Raw genomic sequence first — 22,789 nt, 5'->3', positions numbered from 1 at the left:
TTTTTTTTTTTTTTTTTTTTTTTTTTTTTTTTTTTTTTTTTTTTTGTGGGAGTTAGAATTATCCAGTGAAGACTTTTGTCATAGGAAGGAGAGTACAGCCCTCTTAAAAGGATGACTGACATTGTATCGCTTTTTTTTTGGGCTGTCTTTTGTGATATTAGTTTACTCATTCTAAGGGAGATTCCTTACAAATTGGAATTAGAGTTGTTTGAATCTGAGGCAGATGCAGGGAATGATGCAGGATAAAATCAAGGAACGTTGTGAGCACACCGAACACAAGCTAGTGGGTATCAAAGAAAGTCTAGGAAAGATAGCAGAACAAATGGGGGAAATGCAAAAGGCTTTAGACTTAAGAGACAATTTCATTGATGATTGAAATTTACAAAAAGGAGGTATAATCCATGGTGTTTACAAAAGACCTTCCCAATTTGCAATGAGGGAGGTATAACTATAGGAAGTAAAAATATTAAACAATTTACACCAAGATATAGCTTGGTAAACAACATTGTCGAAAAGTTGTGTAGGTCTGTGTCTTTTCTGCAAATATTCTCAAAAGGTGTTAGACATTTTAGTGTCAGAAAATGCAAGGTGAAGAATGTAGAAGAAACGACAAGGGAACATTGTCTTTAAAGAGAGAAAACAGAAGACAAAGGGAGAGACTCCTCCCAAAGCTCCCAAGAACTAGCCACGAGCAACAAAGCCAAGTTCAAAAAAGTGGAAATTTGGCCTCCTCAGGTGAAGGGCTGGACGCATGATTATTCCACGCAGGAGATACTTTGAGATTTGTAGATTGATAGAATCAAAAAAGTTCATCATATCCGTGGTAAGTTTCGAAGGGGAGGCCCTCTCCTGGTTTGGCTGGCTTACCAATCGCCAGAAGTGCACGGATTGGAATGACCATGGATTTGTTATCATTGAATTCTGTCCTTCGTGAAAAGGGATTTTGAGCTTGCGATGTCTAGCCTAGGAGGACTCTGTAGCTGATTACAGAAGGCGGTTTGAAGAATTAATAGCACTGTTACCTAACCTAAATAAATATGTGCTTGAAAGTACTTTCCTAAATGGTTTAAACCCCACCATTAGGGCGAAGGTACTGTGCTTGGAACCAGAGGGCTTAGAAAAACGATGTCCACGGCTCAACTCTTCAAGGATGCAGCCCTAGGGTTATGGCCCACCAAAGGAGCTCACTAGAGAACAAAAACCAGAGTCTTAACCACTCCATCGAGATAATGTGTACAAACAGTGACTTTAGCATCTAAAGTGGCCTTAACACTTACGCTCAAAAGCCTATCTTGATCATGGGACAATCAACATTGGGGCAATATGGTGAAAATGAGGCTATATCCGCAATTTCAGATCATCCAAATAGTAGCAACCTTTCCGAGCCAGGTTAGTAGATCAATTGCTTAATAAATATCATTCTGTTTTTCACATGTCGCAGGGACTCCCACCAAAGAGTCATCAATCATCAAATCCAACTATTAAAGGGGCAAGGCCCCGTAGAAAACAAAGATAAAGCATTTGATAATTGAAATGTTAGCCACGGGTATTATTTGCCCAAGTGGAAGTCCTTATGTCAGCCTTGTGTTACTTCAAAGAAAAAAAGATCGAAGTTGGGGCATTTAACCAGGTCACAGTATTGAATAAGTTCACCATTTCCATGGTGGAAGAACTCCTCGACAAACTCTACAAGTCTCACATGTACTCCAAAGATTGACATGAAGTCGAGGTACCGACCAAATATAAGTTTGTGAAGATATCCCAAAACAACATTCCTCACGCACGACAACCATTATGAATTTCTAGTGACGCCTTTTGGGCTCAAAAATGCATCGGCCACATTCCAAGCTCTCATGAATTTGATATTTTAGCCCGTCCTACAAAAGTTCATATTGGTATTCTTCGACAGCATCTTGATCTATAGCCCTCGTTTAGATACTCACTTGACTCGTCGGACAATAGTGTATAATGTTTTGAGAGAACTATTTTGACATCAACATGAAGAAATGTTATTTTTCCAAGGAGCAAACAAAATAGCTCGATCAATGATGCTGAAATAGGGCATTAAAGAAAACATGAAGAAAGTACTAGCAATGCTCAGTGGTCTATGCCCACAAATCTAATAGAGTTGTGTGGGTTCTTAGGACTAACTAGTTACTATAGAACGTTCATAGCAAATTATGAAGTCATCATCACTACACTATCTGATTTACTCAAGAAGAATATTTGGACAGAAAAAGCCACCAAGGTTTTTGAACAGATGAGGCATGCCTTAGTTATCATGCAAATTTCGGCTTCGCCTAATCTCGAACTGCCTTTTGTTGTGGAAGCTGACGTGTTCAAAACAGAGTTAGGGACAATCCTTTTGAACAACAAGAACCCATAGCTTACTTGAGTAAAAAAAACGTAATCATTTCAGGCCTATCAAAGTCAGCAGCAGCCCAGAGGCAACAACAAGGCAGCTGTTGCTTTATCACGAATGTTATACGAGGGAAATTATCATCACGAATGTTACAAATGTCAGACCCAACAAGGCAGTTAAGGAAGAGGTATCCAAAGATTCATACTTGGTCAAGGTTATCCAATGACTTAAAAAGAGACTACTCTATGAGGAAAGATTGGTCCTATCAAAATATTCAAAGATTTTAAGGATAGACCTACACATACCATTGACTCTATTTTGGGGGGCCACTCAAGATTCTTGCAAACTTACAAGTGGCTTCCGAGGTAGGATGAAGGGAAACGTGAAGGAATATGTGGAATGTTGTCGCATTGGCCAATGGAATAAAACACCACAACGTTGCCGATCCAGTTTCTTCGGCCTCTACCCTCACCTGATCAACTTTAGGAGGACATCAGCATGGATGTGGAAGGATTGCCTAAGTCGAATGGGCAGGAGGTTATCTTTGGGGTGGTCGATCAACTGAGCAAGTATGCCCTTTTTGTTCCCGTCTCACCCATCAAATGTCAAGTCATGGCGAATGCGTTTGTGAAGTGGTTCACCTCCATGGTTTTCCCTAGCATATTGTCTCAAATAAGGATCAAATTTTCCTCAATCACTTTTGGACAGAATAATTTTTTATTACAGCACACCCAATTTCATTAGCACAACCTACCACCCACGATTTAACAGGAAAACGAATACTTTCAATAAATGCCTAGAAACATATTTGCGTTGTTTATGTAGCGAAAAACCCAAAGTGGGTGGGATGGTTGCCATGCGCAGGGTATTGGTACAACACGACAAATCATGCCTCCATCAGAATCACACCCTCCCAAGCCTTTTATGGTCGACCACCTCATTCCCATGCTATTATATGGTTCCTAGAAAATGGATAATGCTACATTAGACCAGCAGTTTTCCGGTCAAGACAAAGCCCTCTTATGACTAAAAGCTCACTTGAACTCAACCTAAGAATGGATGAAAAAGTTTGTTGATCGAAACTGAGCTCAGTTTTGAGATCCTACCGTCAAAACTAAATGGCAAAATGACAAACGAAAAAACTATGACCCAAATACTGTGGGCCATATTGGGTCATTGAACCTATTGGACAAGTAGCGTACAAGTGAGAATTTCCAGAGAAAGCAACCATTCAACCCATTTTTCCCGTGTCCCAACTAAAGGCCCTTGCCCCAACCCAAGAGGTCCATATGAACCCACTCATGTAGACTGAAATTCAAATGGATAACTAAGCCATTAAGACATTTTTGGCTGTCACCCTAACTTTGATTATGGGGCTATGGAATTACTTGTCCAAGGGAAGGATCTACCCAAGCATGAAACCACGTGGGAACTGCATGAAGAAATATGCCAACCGTTTCCAAATTTTAACCTTGAGGGCAAGGTTCCTCTTAATCAAGGGGTAATGTTAGACCTCCTACAATTAATAGGTATGCTGGGAGGGGTAAGGGAATTGCACCCTAGATTGTTTGTTAGACTTTCTTTTATTTGGTTTTACGTGAAATTTTCTAATTAAACTATGCTGATAATATCAGATAATATATGTTTAGTTTGTTCTTGCGTGGGAGTTAAGTTTTATCTTGTGAACATTTTTGTTTTAGGAAAGAAAGTACAATCCTATCAAAAGACTGAGTGACGTTGCTTTGAACTAACATTTGTGATATTAATATACTGATTGTACGAGAGATTCCTTATAGTAGACCAATTGTATGCAATAGCATGCTTAATTAAAGATACAGAATTCGAAGCTTTAGCTAATAAAGATTTGAGTAAAATACACTTTTGGTACTTGAGGTTTAGAGTTGGTATCTATTTGGTCCATGAAGTTTCAAAAAGGACATTTTTAGTTTCTGCGGTTTGGAAAATGAATATAATCTATCCTAAAGGTCAGTTGACCGTTGACCTAATAGAAGGATGACATGGTAGCCAAGTTGATATTTATCATTTAGGCAACCTCTTTTTTTTCTGCAGATTTCTAAAGAGAGAGGAGGTGAAGGTAGTTTTTTTGGTTTATGCAACATTCTTTTTTTTTTTTTTTTTAATTTAGTTTTTGAGCTACTTTTCAGAGAGAGAAAGTAAAGATTAGATGGAATGGGAAGATGAAATGGGAGAAAAGAAGAGCGGAAGATGGGGAGGAGAGTGGTCCTGAAAGAGGGATGAGAAACAAAAACGAGAGAAGATCATGAAACAAAAAAAGATAGAGAGAAGGGGGAGAAAGAATGTGTTAAAAATCATTTAAAATTAATAGTTTTACCAACTTATGGAAAAATGTCACTTTAGCAAAGTCTAATCATCAACTTAACTATCACGTTTTCTTTCTATTAAGTCAACTATCGGTCAACTAACCTTAGAGACTGTTTAAAATTATTTTTCAAACCTCATGGACTAAAAAGTATCTTGTCTCCCTTTGGAAATCTCAAAGAACAAATTAGACATTAACCCCAAACCTCAAGAACCAACCGTACATTTTGTCCTAGATTTTCACCAGATGAAGAGAATCAAGTAAGCAAAATTGAAAACTTGAGTTATGGACCTTTTCAAAGGTTGCTTCACCCATTCCAGTTTTATAAAGTTCGTGCACCATAGCTGTCAAAAAGATCTTGCTCTGCTTAGAACAACTCTTCATCACCTACACAGGAGAGAGCAAGTGAACTGTAGCCGACAACTTAAAAGTGCAGATCAAGTGGCGTGCTAGTACAAATTCATCATATTTATTGAATTGAAGCTTCCTGACAAATTAAAACTGAAAACACTTTTGTTGAGACAATAAGTCAATGACTAGCTCCTCATCTATGCAGTAATATGTTGGCTAAGACAAATAATTATCAAGCAAGCATAGACACTATTTTGAGGAAACTTTAGTAGGGGTGTAATTGGTTTGGTTTGGCTTGGTTTAGGTGTCGAACCGCAGCCTAACCGCCATTATATTTAGTAAAATAGAAAAATGATTGGAATCAATTCGTCGACCGTTTGGTCAGTTTTGTCTGGCAGTTCACTGTTTTAGGTAAATCATACACATATGTTGACCTAAGGCCTGCAAGTTACATATGGACCTACTGAGGTTAGCATTGAATGTGTTAGACAAAATTATTCAAAATATATATACAAGAAAATGAAATACTCTAGATCAAACCCACACCCCCAAGTTTACTAGTCAGGATCTAAGGACAACTGCACACACTATGCTCAGCTAAATTCAGTTTACTTTTTGAAAAAAATTGAAACCGACCAAAAGTATTTGGTTTTTCTTATCTACAAACCAAACTGGTTTCAATCCAAACCAACATCGATTCTCACTGCCTTAAATGATTTTTTTTTTAGTTTAGGTCAGACATGCATTTGATACCCAACTTAGAGTCCGTTCTTTTTTATCTTTTGATAGTTCTTAAAGGACTTAGAAATATATGCAACATGTAAGGGACATGCAATCAAATGAACGAAGAATATCAGGTTGGGCTATGGGCCAATCAGTTAGGTCATATTTGGACCAACCCGACAGGTCGGTTCAATGAACTATTTGTTAGATCAATCCAAAAATGGATGTAATTTTTCATACATTATATTTTATATATTTAAAAAGTAAACTTTTTAATATTTTTATTATTTAACAGTAAACTCAAATGTAGCTCAATAACGTTTGAAACTAAAGTTAGGGACTTGTTTTACATGGTGGGAAACTAGACTTTGTTTCCAAATCTGGGTTTTAAAATGTTGAATTTTCAGGGAAATAGTGCTCAAATTTCAATGTTTAGATTAGCAAAAAATTTGAGTATTTCTGCATAACTCCCACCTCGCAGAAAATCCATACAATTCTCACCATACGTATTGCAAATGAACAACGCTGCCATTTCTACATAATTTTTCCCTTATTATTTAACCATGCACCAAAAATTAATACTCTAGCATACTGCTTTGATAAACTAGACTTGAGAAAGTACATTAACTTACTTGAATATGAGGTGCTTGAAACATTTCATGAATCGCTGCTTCCACCTCAGCTATTCCTACATGTGTTTTCGCTGAAAAGTAGAAATATGAGTTTAAATACACAAAAACCAACTCCTAAATAACTTTCACAAATACATTTCTATGAAAAAAAAGTAAATAAATAACAAACTGAAGCAGCTTAGCAAAGGTGAACAGAAGTCTTTTGCATGGATGAAATTCCATTTTCGCGTGAAATAAGAAGCTTCTCAGTGATAGATTTCTAGCAGCAGTCCCAAAATTTTCTAGGAATCCTTTTTACTTCTCTCTCTTTTCTTCCCCTCTTTTTTTCCTTTTTCCTTTGATAGTTCTTTTTAATTCAATTTCAGAACCATCTAGGCAAGCGGAAAAGTTCCATTCCGGCAATGGAGCAAAGACTAGCTTCCATGATGGTATTGTTGAAGATGCAACTATGAGACCCTACACTAGATAAAGTTATAAGGGTAGCTCCTACTTCCTGTTAGTAAAACTATGGTTGGTTTTCTCTCTCATATGGTGTAATATCCAGCGGACAATAATAATGGCAATAAAAAAAGAGAGAAGATTTGCATGCAGAGCCGTTGGGCCAGCAGCGTCCACAGGGATGGCAGAGGGAGAGGACAAACGAGGTGGTGGCGTGCATCAAGGGTGAAGGACCTCAAAATCAGCCGAAAAACACATGGTTGGATAAATCTGATGGAGGGTTTGTTGGGATTTCATTCCCTTCAGAGTTGACTAAAGGATTAAAATCGCAAGAAGAAGAGAGAACCCAACTCTAAACCGAAGGAGAAAATCCAGTCGCCGGGGAGTGCTCGAGTTCAAATCCATGATGATTAATCAAGAAATCAAGCGTGTTGCGTAGGGGTCTTGTCAAAGGAGACTCAAGAAAGTGATTAATGAAGGAGAGGAAAACCAAGAGCCTTGGTGGGAGGAGATCGAATACATTGTTGAGGTAAGAGTTTGTGAGTCTCAACGAAACTTTCGAAGCTAGTGTGTTCTCTCAAAACTCAACCAAATAACATGATTCTTGTCCCAATAGGTTACATTTGAGGATCTAAAGGATTAGTGAAGAAATTAGGTGCGGATAGTGCTTGTACGACGAGAACTAGACGAAGGAGTTGGCAGCCGTGAAGTTGTGACACACACGTGGGTCAGGAAGCCTAGGGAAGAAGGTGACCAGTCCAGATCAATTCAGTTGGACTGGTTAACTTCGATTTTTTCACTGTTTTCACCCGTTGTTATGGTTTTTCACCTTGTAGGAAACTTTTGAGGAGTTTGGCAAATTTCGGGAATTTCTAAGGACCCAAGCCCGAACAAAAGTGTCCTTTTAGTATGTTTGAAAGCATGTTATAGGAAGTATGTCTTAGATATTTGGACCTGAACTGAATTAATTTGATGTATAAAAAAGCATATTGAACGTTATGATGCACATTTCCAAAGAAATGAACGAACTGAACTCCATTTTTTGCAGTTATATGGGGGCGATTAAGGGTTTGCCAACTAACCCTTAACATAAACCTAACTCAATTGTTAGGAGTCCAGATAACTATAGAACTGACTTATGATGTAGCTGCATTTTGTGGGGATCATTAGGGAATTTGTCAGTTAGTTTACTTTTAGTGAACCTGTCATGAGCGACAGGGTCCATAGTGATATCTTTAGAGTTGGTTGAACTTGAGACTTATGATGATTTGTTAATGCATATGACTTTATGCAGTTATACGAGGACGATTAGGGGTTTGCCAACTAGCCTCTAACCATATACCAAGCTCGATTGTCAAAGATTCGAATAACTATAGAACTGGCTTATGACTTATAATTGTACTTTGTGGGGATTATTAGGCAATTTTCCAGTTAATTTCCTCTTAGTGAACCTGTCACGGCAGTAGGGGACCACAATAGTACCTTGAAAGTTTTCTGAATTTTAGAATACATGAACCTTAGAAAATCTTATGACTAAGGTTGCACCTCGAGGGCCTATGATATAGAGAGACCAGCAGGAACGACAATGTAGAAGACCTAGAAAACTCTAGAGAAATTCTGAGGGCGGGAGGTCCGGATAAAACTAAGAACTATGAACTTGAACTAGTTTCCGTTGAACCCTTAAATTAAGCTTAGGTAGAATGAGTAAACCTCGGTGTAGCCTGGGAAAAGACTGGAATTGGGAACAAACTCCAAAACGTGAACAAGACACTAAACAAACAAATTAAGATCAACAAAACTTAATAATGAACCATGAACTATCAGCAAGCTGCTTACTGAGTATATTTTATATGTTCGTCCCTGCTACTTTAATTTTGTTTTTAGATGAGGTTTGACAAAGCGGGAGAGGCGGAGGCACACATGAGCTAGGCACGATGGAAATTTAGGCTAGATCGGTGTTTTGTCCCCTTTTGCATATGTTTTTTAATGAACCCTTGATTTCTGTATATTTGGATTTGTGAAATGTCTATGTTATGTTTTTGGGCGTGCATCATCTTGTATGTCAGTTATATTTATGTATTTTGAACATTGTTTTAAATCTAAATATTCTTTAAGTGCATGCACAGTTAAAAGTTCTAAATTTATGGGTATTTTCAAATATTCCATGTCAACAAGTAACAATCCGTGACTCGAGCTCTCAAAAAACAAATCGGACTAAAATTTGGGGATAGTAGTCAAGACCTAATATTGCCCTAAATCCATCCAAAATATAGGCACGCAAAAAGAATGCACTTGCCAAATAAATGCAAGGAAGCAATGAAGAGACAACCTAAAAGCAACAAAATATCTGGCAACTTAAATTAGGCTTCCAATTTTTATTTGGCACTATATTTGCTATAAAATATCTAGTAATACCAAACTTGAGTACATAAGAATTTATACCATTCATACTAGTGTTGGAAGTCAAACTCTTCTTTATACGATAATCTGTAATTTCAGCTGCACGCCTACATATCTCCAGAGCTCGACGTGCATCTCCTGAAATGGCAGCTACCTGACATGATTTATACCAAGTAAATAACACTCCAGAGTACAAGTATAACGAATATTAAGCTCAAATAATGCAGAATTGATGCCAATTATTTTTAATATATGGTACATAAATCATTTTATTTATTACATAAATAAATACATAAAATATTGATTTTTAAAACAAACTACCTTTCTTGATGCAAATTCAATAGCTTGTTTCTCAAATGCATCGATTCCTTCGAGGCGGCTCAAAATTATTTCTTGAAGTTGCTGATAATTATAAGGGCCAAAACAAAGCCTTTCAATACCCATTCGGCTAGAAATTCGAGGAAGCAACTTCTCAGGAAGGTCCATGGTATTTGCAATACCTAAATTAATTTTCATCAGAAAAAGGTTACTGAACTCACAAAAACTATCATTTAACCATCACTGTCCTCTAAAAGGTTAAATAAAGCACAATTGCTGTTCCCAAGGAACTGTTGGGAGGGTAGATAGATCCTGGATGAAGCTCTAATAGATCTATGATCACATAGTCACATAACACTAATCTAAATGTTTCGTCTAAATAAATTAGAGAATATTGAAAAGATTTCTTTTCAGTCCAATCTAGATGATCTCCAAACCAATTGGTCATCTTTTAATGCTTGAAAACCTTTTTAAAGAAAGAAAAGGAAAAGAAGGGAAATTCAAAGTAGAAAACACCAAGGCGATAAAGTGATAAAAGGAAGAAGAGCAGAGGAAGCAGAGAGCACCATCAATGAGTACCTATCACAATTAACTTTCCTTGTGGCTTTGTCGGCCAGTCAAGAATGTTGTATAAAACCTGTTAGAATTATTTAAAAACAGAAAAGGAGAGATATTAGAAACCAATAGCTGCCATATTAAACAAGCATCATTAAATAACAATTAAAGATTAGGAATGAAGATCTTTTTGGTTAACAAGTAAAGAAAGCGCAATGCTCACAAAAAACCTTCTCAATTTACACGGAGAGAATTATGACTATAGGAAGCAAAAAACCCATACAATTTACATCAAGAAATGGTGTGGTAAACAACATTTATGAAGAGCCTAGTAAAAACATGTGCCTTCTCTATTACTCTATTACTCTCTGATTTCTTGCTTTCCATATATTCCAAAAGAAAGTCAAAAAAAAAAATTTGTCCATAATAGAATTTTTGCATTCTTGAAGGTTGGTGCATTCAAGCCATGTCCAATAACTCCTTCACTTTCCTAAGAAAAGTGAGATGTCATCCAAGATATTTAGAATTTTTGTCTAGAAATTAAAATATATGCGCACTGTCACAACAATACTACGAAGAGAGTAAGTTGTGACCCTCACGTCGCGACAAGCAAAGCGGTAACCCTCAAGTGGCACTCATCCAGCCACGCGAGAACCAGGATAGACGAGTTTCATGATAGGACCGAGGACGGTGCATCATCCAACACACCATATAAAGTGAGCATTGAAGAGAAGACGAGGCATAAGCAAGATAGGGGCAACATGTAGACAAGAGTGTCAAAAATAGGCTTGTTAAAGGGCCAAGTAGGGCCTTGGGTCTTAACCTTGAAAGTCAGGGTTCTGAAGGGAATTTGGCATGTGGCTCTAGAGTTAAAGTTCGTCAATATAAAATATGAAAGCTCGCATCGGACGAACACTCCACAACACCGTATGACCATTCACCAAAATTATGTCTACACTTGGAAATGTCTCAAAATGTACATTAAGGGGAAGCATGGTGTCAGCTTTTCACCACCCTTGGGCCATGTGGCCTAAGCGAGCTATGCTGTGACACACGTGTATGTCACAGAGAGGGCAAGCGTTGTGAGACGAGTGTCTTGAGCAACTTCATTTGAAGTGGGTCTTTCAAAGATAGTGTCAGACTGCATGGGTGTGCTGACATTGCCCCCGCCCATGTGTCAGAGATTAGATTATGTACCCGCTATCCGGTATGGAATCTGTAAATGATATGCATGGACACAATAGGGTCCAATGCCTTGATAGAAACCCAAATGGATAGATGTTCGGATGTTATGAACAACATATGGTCCCGTTCTCGATGGACAAGACCGAGCAAACTATGATGGTCGATGACATGCCGAGACTTGGGATGGCATCATGACATGAAGGTCGTTTCAATTGGGAACCAAGATGAGAATTGAGATGCAACGTTGCACATAAGAGACCTTGGCTCCGAGTAGAGGCAAGGTCAAGCCGAATGACTTGGCCTAGTGTAGAGGCAAGTCGGTTTAAGTCGTAGATGATTGAACATGCACACACGAGTAGCGTGTGTGGCCAAACAAGCCTGGATTCCGCACAAGTTATGTTCAGTTGGCGAAGACGAACCATGTCTAAGTTCCAACGAAGCCACAAAGATAAGCGAAAAATGAATATGGGGCTTGGGTTCCCCTCAAGGCTTGTCATGAGCGTGTCAAGATCACGATGCCACACGATTGAAAATGTACGACCGTGACAGTTGATATCAAAGCCACACTTTGTGTATCTAGTTGGACAAGATTGATTGTCAGAAAAAAATCTGAGGGTTGAATAAAGACTTCACAAGTGTGTCAAGAGTGCTAGAGTAGGCAGGACGGTTGCAAGTCAAAATCAAAAACATGCACGCACGGGTAGCGTGATTGAACATGCTCACACAGGTAACGTGTGTGGCCAAACAAGCTTGAATTTCGCACAAGTTATGTTCAGTTGGCGAAGACGAACCACGCCTAAGGTCCAACAAAGCCACAAAGATGAGCGAAAAATGAATATGGGGCTTGGGTTCTCCCCTCAAGACTTGTCATGAGCGTGTCAAGATCACGACGCCGCACGGTTGAAAATGTACAACTATGATAGTTGATATCAGAGCCACACTTTGTGTATCTAGTTGGACAAGATTGTCAGAAAAATAAATCTGAGGGTGGAATGAAGACTTCACAAGTGTGTCAAAAGTGCCAGAGTGGGCAGGACGATTGCAAGTCAAAATCAAGAACAATTTTGGGTTGAAGCCAAGACTCCCCAAGTTCATTAGTGTTGTGTGTCACTCCTCATTGAGGGGAGTTCTACCCATCAAGAAGCAAGACCAAGCTCATTTGCCAAGGGGGTCTTGGGGTTTCGATGTGGGCAAGAAATGAAACCAAAGGCACACTAGGTCGTGTGTCCTCCAAAGAACCATTTGCATTAGAGGAATAGTGTCAATGGTTGCCAGCAAAAAAGCTAGGGGTCAAGTGAGACAAGCGCCGACAAAATGCCAAGTTGAGAAGGACGCGTCCTTATGGGGGAGAGCCCAAGTGAATGGGTTGCTCACCTCGTGGGTATGCTCCAAGGTGCGAGCACATGTGTATTCCATGAGTCATCGCCTAATGCCTAAGGTGGGTGACTTCACAATAGGGTCAAGACCAACATCCACTTGAGAAGAAAGCATCAAGCTAGAAGTGGGCAAAGAGAAGTGAAGCTGCAGAAAGACCAGAGAAGTGAAGCTGCAGAAAGACCAGAGAGAAGTACACATGAAGGTGGCTAGTTGAGAAGTTGACTAAAGTGTAGAGCCAAACTTGGACTATGATACTAGCTTCCAGACTTCGCTACCATATGAGTTAGTGCCACAACAAGTAAATGTCATGGTTGGTTTGCGAGCCTCATGCGACTTAGGAATACGATGAGTAAGGCCAAGTGGTCATTATTTGGAGTGCGCTTCCCCTAGCAGAGGCAAAGATATGCCAAAGCTGATTAGTTTATCATGGTTTGTCTAGTGAGTCCAAAGGATCTCATTTCTTCAAGGGCATTCCTTCAACGGTACAGTTATGAACTACTTCCCTTATTTAACGGGACTACACAAATACTCCTTAAATCAAGGGCATTCCTTCAACAGTTTCCGCCATCAGCGACTCTATGGCGAAGGTGAAGGCGATTAGCAATGAGGTTTTAGTGCTTTTGTATATACTTCCATGCCCTTTTTGCAGAAGGTAGGGGGTCAATTTGTGCGTAGGAGTATATTTAGCCTTTATAAGACTTCTCCGCAAGGCAGTGCCTTCATGGTAATGTCTCCATTTCTATTTGGCAAGGGGAGTTCTATTCTTCTCCCTTATCCAATGTGGGCCGATCTGAGTCCTCCCCAGTCTACCAAGAGATCTATGGTATTCCATCGAACAAAGTGTGGACTATCTTTCTACAAATATTTTCTAAATAATCTTCCTATTTTTGTAGCCAGACATTTTGAATAGAGACATGTAGTAAGTGAGAATGTTGGACATTGTGACTTTTTATGAGACTGAGCCTCTAACATAATGACCATGCTGATAACTTTTTTCTATTTCTTCATTAATGGTCTTCTAGAAGAAGAAGGATTTGGGATTCCCTCTTAAGGACAATCCCAAGTACATATTCGGCTATTCACCTATTTTACAACCGTATCTATTGGCAATGTTTTCGACATCCTCTATGCTACCAAGTAGCTACTATATATTAAACAAGCATCATTAACTAACAAAAGATTAGGAATGAAGTAGCTTCGGTTAAACAAGCTCACAAAGTGCAATACTTACAGACTGATTTCTTGTTACAAGAAGATCAAGTTCATCAATGAGAAGAATGCAAGTTCGTTCATCCCCTTTGCAATTATTTACATCTGAAAACCGTTTGGTCAACAACTGAAGCGCTTTTTTCCAATGAACCCTATGCCCAGTTAATGCTTCATGTATAACCTGAAATAATATAGAGCATCATAAACAATAATCAAGGTTGCAATCAAGCCAAGTCAACACCGCCGTTACCCTGTATATATTTTCTGGTGCTGCCAGCTTTAGACCATTGACCTCTACAAAGCAATGAGGCCTTATATTTCCGGCATCAACTTTAGCCCGCAAGTTTCTCATTACTGACAGGACACTCATTGTCTAGATTCAAGAAAAGAATAGCACGTCATTATAATTTTTTTTTTTAATAAAAACAGGGGGAAAAGGAAGTCTAGTTTAGATATCAAAAGTACCAAAGGAACATTACAGGTACGATCAGTTGCTGGCTAAAGAAAGTAGTACTACCTTGCCTGTTCCTGGAACACCATGGATGTACAAGCATCGCCCCAAACATTGATCACCACATATAGCACTTTCTATAAATGTAGTTATCTCCTCAATTTCTCTAGAATAAAAGGTATGTTTTGTCAAAGGAAAGAAAATTACCCATCAAGAAGAAGATTTGTCAAGTTTCCACTCACTTATTCCTACAAGGTAGAGACTTGGGTAATGACGCCAACATGAGGGTTGCCTTTGCTCTTTCCAATTCAGTCTGTTTGTGGCATCTTATATGCTCGGGGATCTTCTTTGCTCCTATCTTTTGTAGTCCACAAAATTGTCCTTTCCTTGAATTCTGCTCGTGCATCAAAAATTCAACAGGGGCAGTTTGCATGAACAAAGCCAAAATAAAATATACATGCAGTAAAAAAGATGATTCGTACTGCAGCCAATTCGTGGGTAGAGCTTGGGTAGTTTCGAGATTGTAAAATTTTTGCTCTCTCTTCTTCATATTCCACATCACCATCTGAATCAGAGTCTACATTCTGTTCCAACTTCCAGTCTTTGTCACTATCAACTGCTTCACCATCCTACCAATTTAAAATGTACAAAAAAAATTATATTATAACAATCAACATCCCAATGCTTATAGTGTACCACAAATCTTGGAGAAATCTACAACCTAAGGACCCCTATATTAAAGGCTATAAACCAGCCTTTTAATCCATGGTAACATGTTTTACCTGGATTTAAACAATTAAAAGTCTTGCTGTAAATATAAAAGAGAGCTAGCTGTAAAAATAAAGACTAACCACGGTAACCAACCAGAACTAACAAAACAGAAGGGAAAAACAGGGGAATAAAAACCAGTAGCTAGAAAGAAACTACTGTACTACATCAGCTAGTTCCACCTTCCCGAAGGCTTACCTCTTCTTTATTAATTTCAGCTAACCGCTTGAAACTATGCCAACGAACGTCATATTCATACTCACATAAAAATATATCATCCCCTTCCTTGGCATTATAGTAGTCTTTAGGATTCATGACTTGACACTGTCTAAGAAGCGATTCCATCTGCAATGACATACATGGAAATTTTGCCGATAAATGAAAGGATGTCTCCTCACAATGCAATAAGATTGAAGATTTAGAATGTAACTAGAGGCAGTAATATATCACAGCTAATATAATCAATCATTTCAATTAGCAACTCTCTTTCTTCTTGAAGTACAGAGAGAAACTATAATCTGGTAAACCTTGCTAAACAATAACCTATATTGTTACATTTATTTCATACCCTATAAGCAGGAATAGCAAAAAATCTTCAACCAAGAATTTGTCCATGCTTCAAATTTAAAAAGTCTCTGAATGTAAGCTTATCTTCTTTTAAGGACAAAAGGTCTACCTTGGTCCTTGCCAAGATACCTTAAAAGAGCTTTATCAAAATAACGGTTTCAAAAAAGCACACACATTCCAGCACATTTAATGACGCACTATTTTCTACAAATCTAAGATACAGCCATGGTAAGGCTACATTTAATAGAATATATTTAATACAAATTATAAGGATATTTAAAATTAACAAGCTAATGCATTTATATGCTCAAGCATTTCTTCAGTTTCTTTTCCATTGCACCCTTACCATCTTCTCAACCCTCACAACTCTCTTATTAACCACCAGTTCTTCCACTGAAGGACCATAACTACATAGAAGCAATACTAACATATGCAGTCTTATTTTATACCACAGCGGTTCAGTCACATTATTTTCATAAGCCTCCAACATTTCGTCGAAGGTTACTTTCACCCCATTCATCATAGGTTATTTTGACATGAAACTGAAATGCACATGGACTTTTTTTTTTTTTTTTTCATAACCAATTCCATAGAAAGACTTTCCAACTGGAGTAACCACTCTTTTTGTCCCACTTTACTGATAATTTTGAATGCAAAGGATCGTCTTCTTTTATTGATTGAAAGTTTTTATACAGCTTAGAAAGCTGCTATTTATGGGTCAGCTCCCTACTTACCTCGGTAACTAACTCTAACAACGACTAAAATCAACGGTAAAAGAAGAAACAAACTAATTATGGCAGTTAATAGCCAACTGATCAAGGAAAACAAAACACAACCTACATCAATTCCCTCCGTCTAACAAAACAACTTGTCCTCAAGTTCATGAAGCCATTGGAAACCATCAGGAGGGTGATAGGTAAAGAGGTCAGCAACATTGAAAATAGAGACCATCTAAACTCTGGCCGCAAATAATTTTATAGGCATTGAACTCGATCCATTGAAGAATAGTGCATGTATTCTATTAGTGTTTTCTTTTCTTCTTCTTTTTTGTGTGTAAAAGTTTGAGTGAGAAATGGTTCGTACATAGTATAAACTCTTTTCCTAAGAGACAATGCTCTTATTGTTTTAATGCTAAAATTACGTAGTAAAGTTCTTGCTCATATGTTCTCCAAGGGAACTAAATAATTCACTATAATATTCAAGTGGATGATTTTGATGAGACAATACAGCCACCACACCCATTCTTGAAGCATCCACAACCAACTCAACGGTTTGCTAAAATCAAGTAGGGCAAGGACCGGGGTTGAACATATTCGATCTCTAGTACAGTAAAGCTCTATCTTGTGTGCTGGTCTCAAGTACAGTAAAGCTCTATCTTGTGTGCAATTCCTCTTTTACTCTTCCTTGAACAAGCATGCCCAAATGGAGGTCTCACACCTTGCTGCTAATTCTGTGAAAATATGAATTGAACGTAAAAACTATAGGCATGTCCTTGGGCTAGGTTGAATGAATTGACATGTGCTCTCCATTATGTAAAACCAAGATGAAAATTAGCTTGGCAAAAGAAAGATTATGAGCATAAACAATTATGCCTGGATGGCTTGACTTTCTAAAATAATGTGACTAGTTTCCACATATAACCTAGCTCTTTAAAGTTGTCAACATCACATGGACTCTCGATTGCATACGTGACCTTCCTTTCAACTACATAAACTAGCAAATAGAAAAGGAAATATAGATAACAAAAGGAGAGAGAGAGAGAGAGAGAGAGAGCAGAAGTATCTCAAATACGTAGAAATGAATTCAACTAGGTTCACTAGGAGATTACAACTACCATAAGTAAAACCCAATTAATTACCTCAATATCTGCGTAATCATTAGTTAAATAAAGCTCTCTCTTCAAGTTATGTGATTGCCTTCCAGCTGCTGTCTCTTCTGGGATTATATACCATCTAACCTTACAGTGATGGCTGCCATTTACTTCTTTCCATAAACTGCACATTTCCAACAGTCTAGTTAACTAATTGTACATATGAAAATCAGGCTGACATTTATAAACTTTCAAAAAAAAAAAAAAAAAAGTCAATACAAATCAACCTTTCAATTTGGGCAGCCCACAAGTCACCTGCCAGAAGCTTCTCCCTCATTGTCCTAACCCGTTTTTTACCTGCCGGAGGCTTTGGTAATTGAACCTCTTTGCCCATTTTAGTAGCCTCACAAAACCCACAAATCCAATCACCATCAGGGATTTCCTTCATGGGCGGCTCCAAACACTTCAAATGAAAACCACCAAGACAATCATCACATTCGATCATTATAGCCTTTCCAGACTTAAAGCACACTCTACACTCCTCAACTTCGGGGTCTTCATTGTCGGAGCTTGCATCTTCTCTCCTTCTCACATAAACATCATCCCCAACCTCAAATTCACCACCATCAAAAACCACTTTCTGATAATACACCCTCTTCCTTGATCTCCCGTCCCCTTTTTTGATCCGTTCAGACTTGAAGTTCTTTGAAGCAGTTGCTCTTGTGACCACTGAGCTTTTTCTGCAAGTCTTTCTCTTCTTTCCCTCTAATTGCTCAAAAGATAAAGGAGGAAACGTAACTTCATTTAGCTTGATTTCACTATCCCGCTTCAACTTCGGCCTCCCTCTAGAAGATTTATGGCTTCCCCCAGATACACCATATCTCTTAGTTCCAGATGATGTTGCAGCTTCACTATTTATTGTTTTCTTCAAATTTTCATTTGCATTTTCTGCTAACCTAGTCGATCTTCGAGACATCTTTGTGTCAATTGGTGCCCTTAATTTCACATGGGGAAGGTGCTCATCTTTGCATCTTCTTCCTCGACTCAGCAGGTGATGGGGAAAAGGAAGGGTCTGCAATAGAGAAACGGGAGGAGTTTAAGTACAACACCCCCAAATTTTCAACTAAACATTGGAAGAAACATTAGTAAAACTTCTCATTTTCTCTAACTCAAGTCAAGCAATAGGTTAAACTACAAATTTGGTCACTATAATTTGGAGAAAGTTAGAATTCAATCTCTACAGTTATAAAAAATTTAAGAAACTTAAATTTATCCACAATACATATTGCCTGATATGATAGTTTAATGCTTCACACTATTGCCCATTATACCAATAAGAAATTAATCTCAAACGACTTTATTCTTTCTTATACAGTTCTAGCTTCAAGTGATTACTTAAGAGTCGACCAACAAGTTCCATTTGGGGATATTTTCATCTCCAAAGGAACAAAAATGTGATATGCGTGATCAGGTCAGTATCTTAAACTTACTAGAAGGAACTACGTTGGAAAACCTATATATACAGCCAATATATTGCACACATATATTCAACAATTGTGAGATTTTATTTAAAAAAGGAAAATACTATCTTTTGGATTTTGAAGATGAAGTATTTCTTTTTAAATATATTTATTTTAAAATTTTACATTATGTAAGTATATTCAACAATTGTTGAACCTAGAGACATACACCTAACTTCGACACGTTTAAGATTTAGAAAATTGAGAACCTAGAGACATTTAAGAGCACTCAGAAGACTTCAACAAAATCAGAAGACTCCTTGAAGCTCTTGAAAATCGAAGATTCTCAGCAACTTGAAGATGGAAGACTCTTCAAAAACCAAAGACACTTTGAAGATTAAGAGACTTTAAGACCTAAAGCCAATAGATGATCTAATGTATAAGATCAACAAGTTCAGGATCGATCCAACGTACAAGATCAACAAGCTAAGAATCGATCCAACATATAAGATTAACAAATTAAAGGCAGATCTAACGTATAAGAACAACACCAGAGACAGATCCAGTGCACAAAATTAACCCAAAATTTGATCCAACAAGGACAACAAACCATGTTAGGTCGAGAATACGCACTTCAACCCATTGATAAGACCTAAAATAGCATTAGTGGTGGCACAATATGAAGAAGGATATAAGAGAATTCACTATGTCTAGTGTGCCAATAAGTGAAGGCACTGAGATAAAGACCACCAGGTTTGTTGCAATTGCAATCTCCAAGTATTTCGAAGTGAAAATAAGAGAATATAGCCATAGACTAAATGGGGTTATCAAGGACGACTAAGGGCTATATAGTAATATGAATGATCATTGATAGGCTCATCAACCGGCACATTTTATGCCAGGAAAGTCTACTTACATACTGGACAGTTGTATATTTATTAGTCCCAACCTGACCATGACTCTAGCATGTCTCATATATTTGTAAATATATTGATTGAGCATGTTGGACACGGTTATATGTAAACTATATGTATGGTAGTTTCTATAGGGATTATGTACCCTTGTATGCCCGTATATTATGTTGGATATATGCTATGTACCCTTAGATCGAGTCGTCTTCCTTTCTTGTCGTTTTATTTTCTTTAAATGTTGTTTTGGTGTATTTTGAGTAAACTATTTGAACTAACCTCAAGAACGCTATTTTGTATTCTTAATTAACTTTATATCAGTTTTAATGCATATTTAAATCTTAAATTTTCCTTGTGTTTTCCACCTTTAAATTTGAAGGATTTTATTTTTATTTTATTTTATTTTTCTTAAATCTACGTGGTGATCCGGGATTCGAGGCATCAAAAAACAGGTCATCACAAAAGCTACCCACTCAACTGGTTGGAGAATTATATATATATATATGTCTTAAAAGTCTGTTCAAATTCTCATCCACATGGTTGAACTAGAAAATTAATAGATGTATAAAGAAAAACAAAACTTCAACAATTTAAACTAGTGAATGAGGTCAGGGCTTTGACTCATTGAACAAGCAATAGTGGAAAGCAGCTACGTTTTGTTCTAATGTTGGACTAAATATGGGCCACAAGGTTGAATCAGGGCTGGATTCAATTTGATTTTTTCACGACACCTAATCACTAAAATTAATGAGTTATATTTTTTCTAAATCGGTTTAGTTTCAGTTTAAACTGCGTTTGGCCTGAGTACTCATGATACCTTTGATGGTTAAGCGTGGGTGAGTCAGGAGCGGGCTCGTAAGTGGTGTGATGAGAGAGACATTGCCAACGTGAATTTCCAAGTCATTTTCTTTTCATGACCAAATTAGCAGTAGAAGTGACTGGCCAAGTTAAAGACCAGCGAGCTAGTATTCTCCCTTTTTTCATTTTTTCTTTCTTGAGTTTAATGAAAAGTTGATGGAAGAGTTGGGTTGATGATAGGTATTTCTGATGCATAGATCTGGCTCAAGGTGTAGGCCAAGTTGAGCGGTAGGTCTGTGAATAGAATACTTATTTGAGAAAGGGAATCGCAGCATGAACAAAGAAAGATTGCACACCAATATGGTTTCTATGTTTGATGGGTTAGACTTGCGTACCTCACATGGAAAGCAACTACTATTTATAGTGGGAATGATAACAATTGCTTTGCAACACTAACAAGCCTAGTTGATCATTATTGCTCGTTATATCCAAATTTATACCCAACATAATGATCTTCCAAGCTTGCATCGTAATCAAGCATTTCACCTTGGCATGACACCTATTGGTGAAAGCTCCTCCAAATTCAATTCAACTTGCCTTATGTAGTGTTTCAACATGAGTTTGTTGTTCCTTTTGATCCACAAGGACTAGAGGAAGGCTTTGATAAATAGTATCTACTTTTTCTTTTCTAAACGTGTGGCTCACCAAAAAAAAGCAGGCATGAAATTGTTCCATATGGGATGCTACCAAAAATATTGAATAATTGAGTTCTTGAAAGAAATGTCCAAAGTCCACCTATCCACGCAAAAAGAAAGGGAGAGAAAAGACTCAACTTGGAAAATACCTCAATAGGCTCTAGTTTACAAGGACCAAGAGGTTGGTAGTCTCAAATTATTTTAACCAAGGCTCCAAATCTGCTATTCTCAACACAAGAGTCCTACCCATGTTTACCATGGCCCCAACACTAAAGTATTGACCCTAGACCATTTTTACCCAATTTTTACCCAAGACTCCAATATCTAGCTTTGATGTATTGGCTCTTAACTACTTTTAACCATTGCTCAGCTACTTAGGTTACTAGGAATTAACCCTTACACTTCCAATAACACACACAAAGCATACCACAGCCAAACATGAAGTTTATATCATGTTGTCTGACATGTACTTTCAATCAACCATCAACATGTATTTTCTCGATATGCAGGCTATTTTATTAAGCTCATATTCTGATCAAAATCAATATAGGAATTCACACAAACATATTTGAGAGTCTTTTGCTAATGAATAACCACAAACAAATCATTTTGGAACAATTCTATTTTCCACGTCAACTTAGATTGAAAGGTGTTTTTGTAAGCTCTAGCCTTATCCCAATATCGGTCTTAAATCTTGTTCAATTAATTCGACACTAGTTCAAAACAATATAAATTCAAACATTAAAGCCTAATAATCAACACTTATAACGAATCCAAAAAGGTTTAGTACGAGTAGTTACCCACTAATTCTTACCAAAAAGGATGGAGTCTTGGCTGGTTTTTAATGTGTACAAACGCGCACTCTTTAGGCTATGGATATCTGGACCTGAGGTTATTCCGGTTGTGGTTCACAATCGAAACTCGTAATTTTGTCGAGAAAATTGCTGGAGAGAAGTTTGTTGTCGAAACAAACGCGCGGCTATCCACAGAACTGCTGGAAGCCGTGCTTTATTCGTTAGAATCACGTCATCACAGACCTGGGTGTCGCTGCATTCTCTGTTGGTCGTAGAAAAGCTGAAATCGCACTGCTCGTAGGGGAACTCGGGTCGTCTTCGGTTGTGAGTAGAGTGCCGGAGAGGCGCCTCACATAGGGGAGATGAAAGAGTCGCACAAATCGATGCCGCAAATCGTGGCGTGGGTGATGAGCTCGGATCACAACCGTCGGGTCTTCTGCCAATCTCGAGTATCTGGAGTCCGAGAGAGTGATCGCGTCGTCACCGAACTCTTGCCGGAGTCGTCACTGTCGCCGGAGTTTAAAAAGACGAAGAAAGAGGAGGGCTGTGCAGTGATGTTAGCGCGCGAGAGAGAGGGAAAGGAAGAGATTTTTTTAATTTTGTTATTGCTTGTTTCTTTTTTTTTTTTTTTTTTTTTTTTTTTTTTT

General features: G+C 37.9%; 1 protein-coding gene and 1 non-coding gene across 3 annotated transcripts in view; both read right to left on the bottom strand.

The window, feature by feature from the left end:
• LOC111432707 (origin of replication complex subunit 1B-like) overlaps positions 1-22,763 on the bottom strand; it is a 26,124-nt gene extending 3,361 nt beyond the window's left edge. Inside the window, exons 1-14 of one of the 2 annotated variants that reach the window (XM_023069637.1) lie at positions 22,163-22,762; positions 17,775-18,559; positions 17,536-17,671; positions 15,309-15,455; positions 14,825-14,971; positions 14,585-14,736; positions 14,409-14,508; positions 14,142-14,264; positions 13,914-14,072; positions 10,145-10,202; positions 9,569-9,747; positions 9,290-9,401; positions 6,410-6,480; positions 4,995-5,090 (exon numbers count right to left, since the gene is read on the bottom strand). In XM_023069637.1, the coding sequence (XP_022925405.1) occupies positions 4,995-5,090; positions 6,410-6,480; positions 9,290-9,401; positions 9,569-9,747; positions 10,145-10,202; positions 13,914-14,072; positions 14,142-14,264; positions 14,409-14,508; positions 14,585-14,736; positions 14,825-14,971; positions 15,309-15,455; positions 17,536-17,671; positions 17,775-18,463 (2,169 nt within the window). In that variant the 5' untranslated portion in view covers positions 18,464-18,559; positions 22,163-22,762. Of the gene's footprint in view, positions 1-4,994; positions 5,091-6,409; positions 6,481-9,289; positions 9,402-9,568; positions 9,748-10,144; positions 10,203-13,913; positions 14,073-14,141; positions 14,265-14,408; positions 14,509-14,584; positions 14,737-14,824; positions 14,972-15,308; positions 15,456-17,535; positions 17,672-17,774; positions 18,560-22,162 lie in introns of both variants that reach the window. The other variant, XM_023069638.1, reaches the window with a different exon arrangement.
• On the bottom strand, positions 15,321-15,398 carry LOC111432799. The gene has a single exon (XR_002708690.1). It is a non-coding gene; the product is annotated as a small nucleolar RNA snoR28 (small nucleolar RNA).
• Positions 22,764-22,789: the final 26 nt, after the last annotated feature.

This window comes from Cucurbita moschata, unplaced genomic scaffold (genome assembly GCF_002738365.1).
Source record: "Cucurbita moschata cultivar Rifu unplaced genomic scaffold, Cmos_1.0 Cmo_Scf00040, whole genome shotgun sequence".
Lineage (NCBI taxonomy): Eukaryota > Viridiplantae > Streptophyta > Magnoliopsida > Cucurbitales > Cucurbitaceae > Cucurbita > Cucurbita moschata.
Note: the sequence above shows the minus strand (reverse complement) of the source record. Positions and strands in the feature narration are given on the sequence as shown.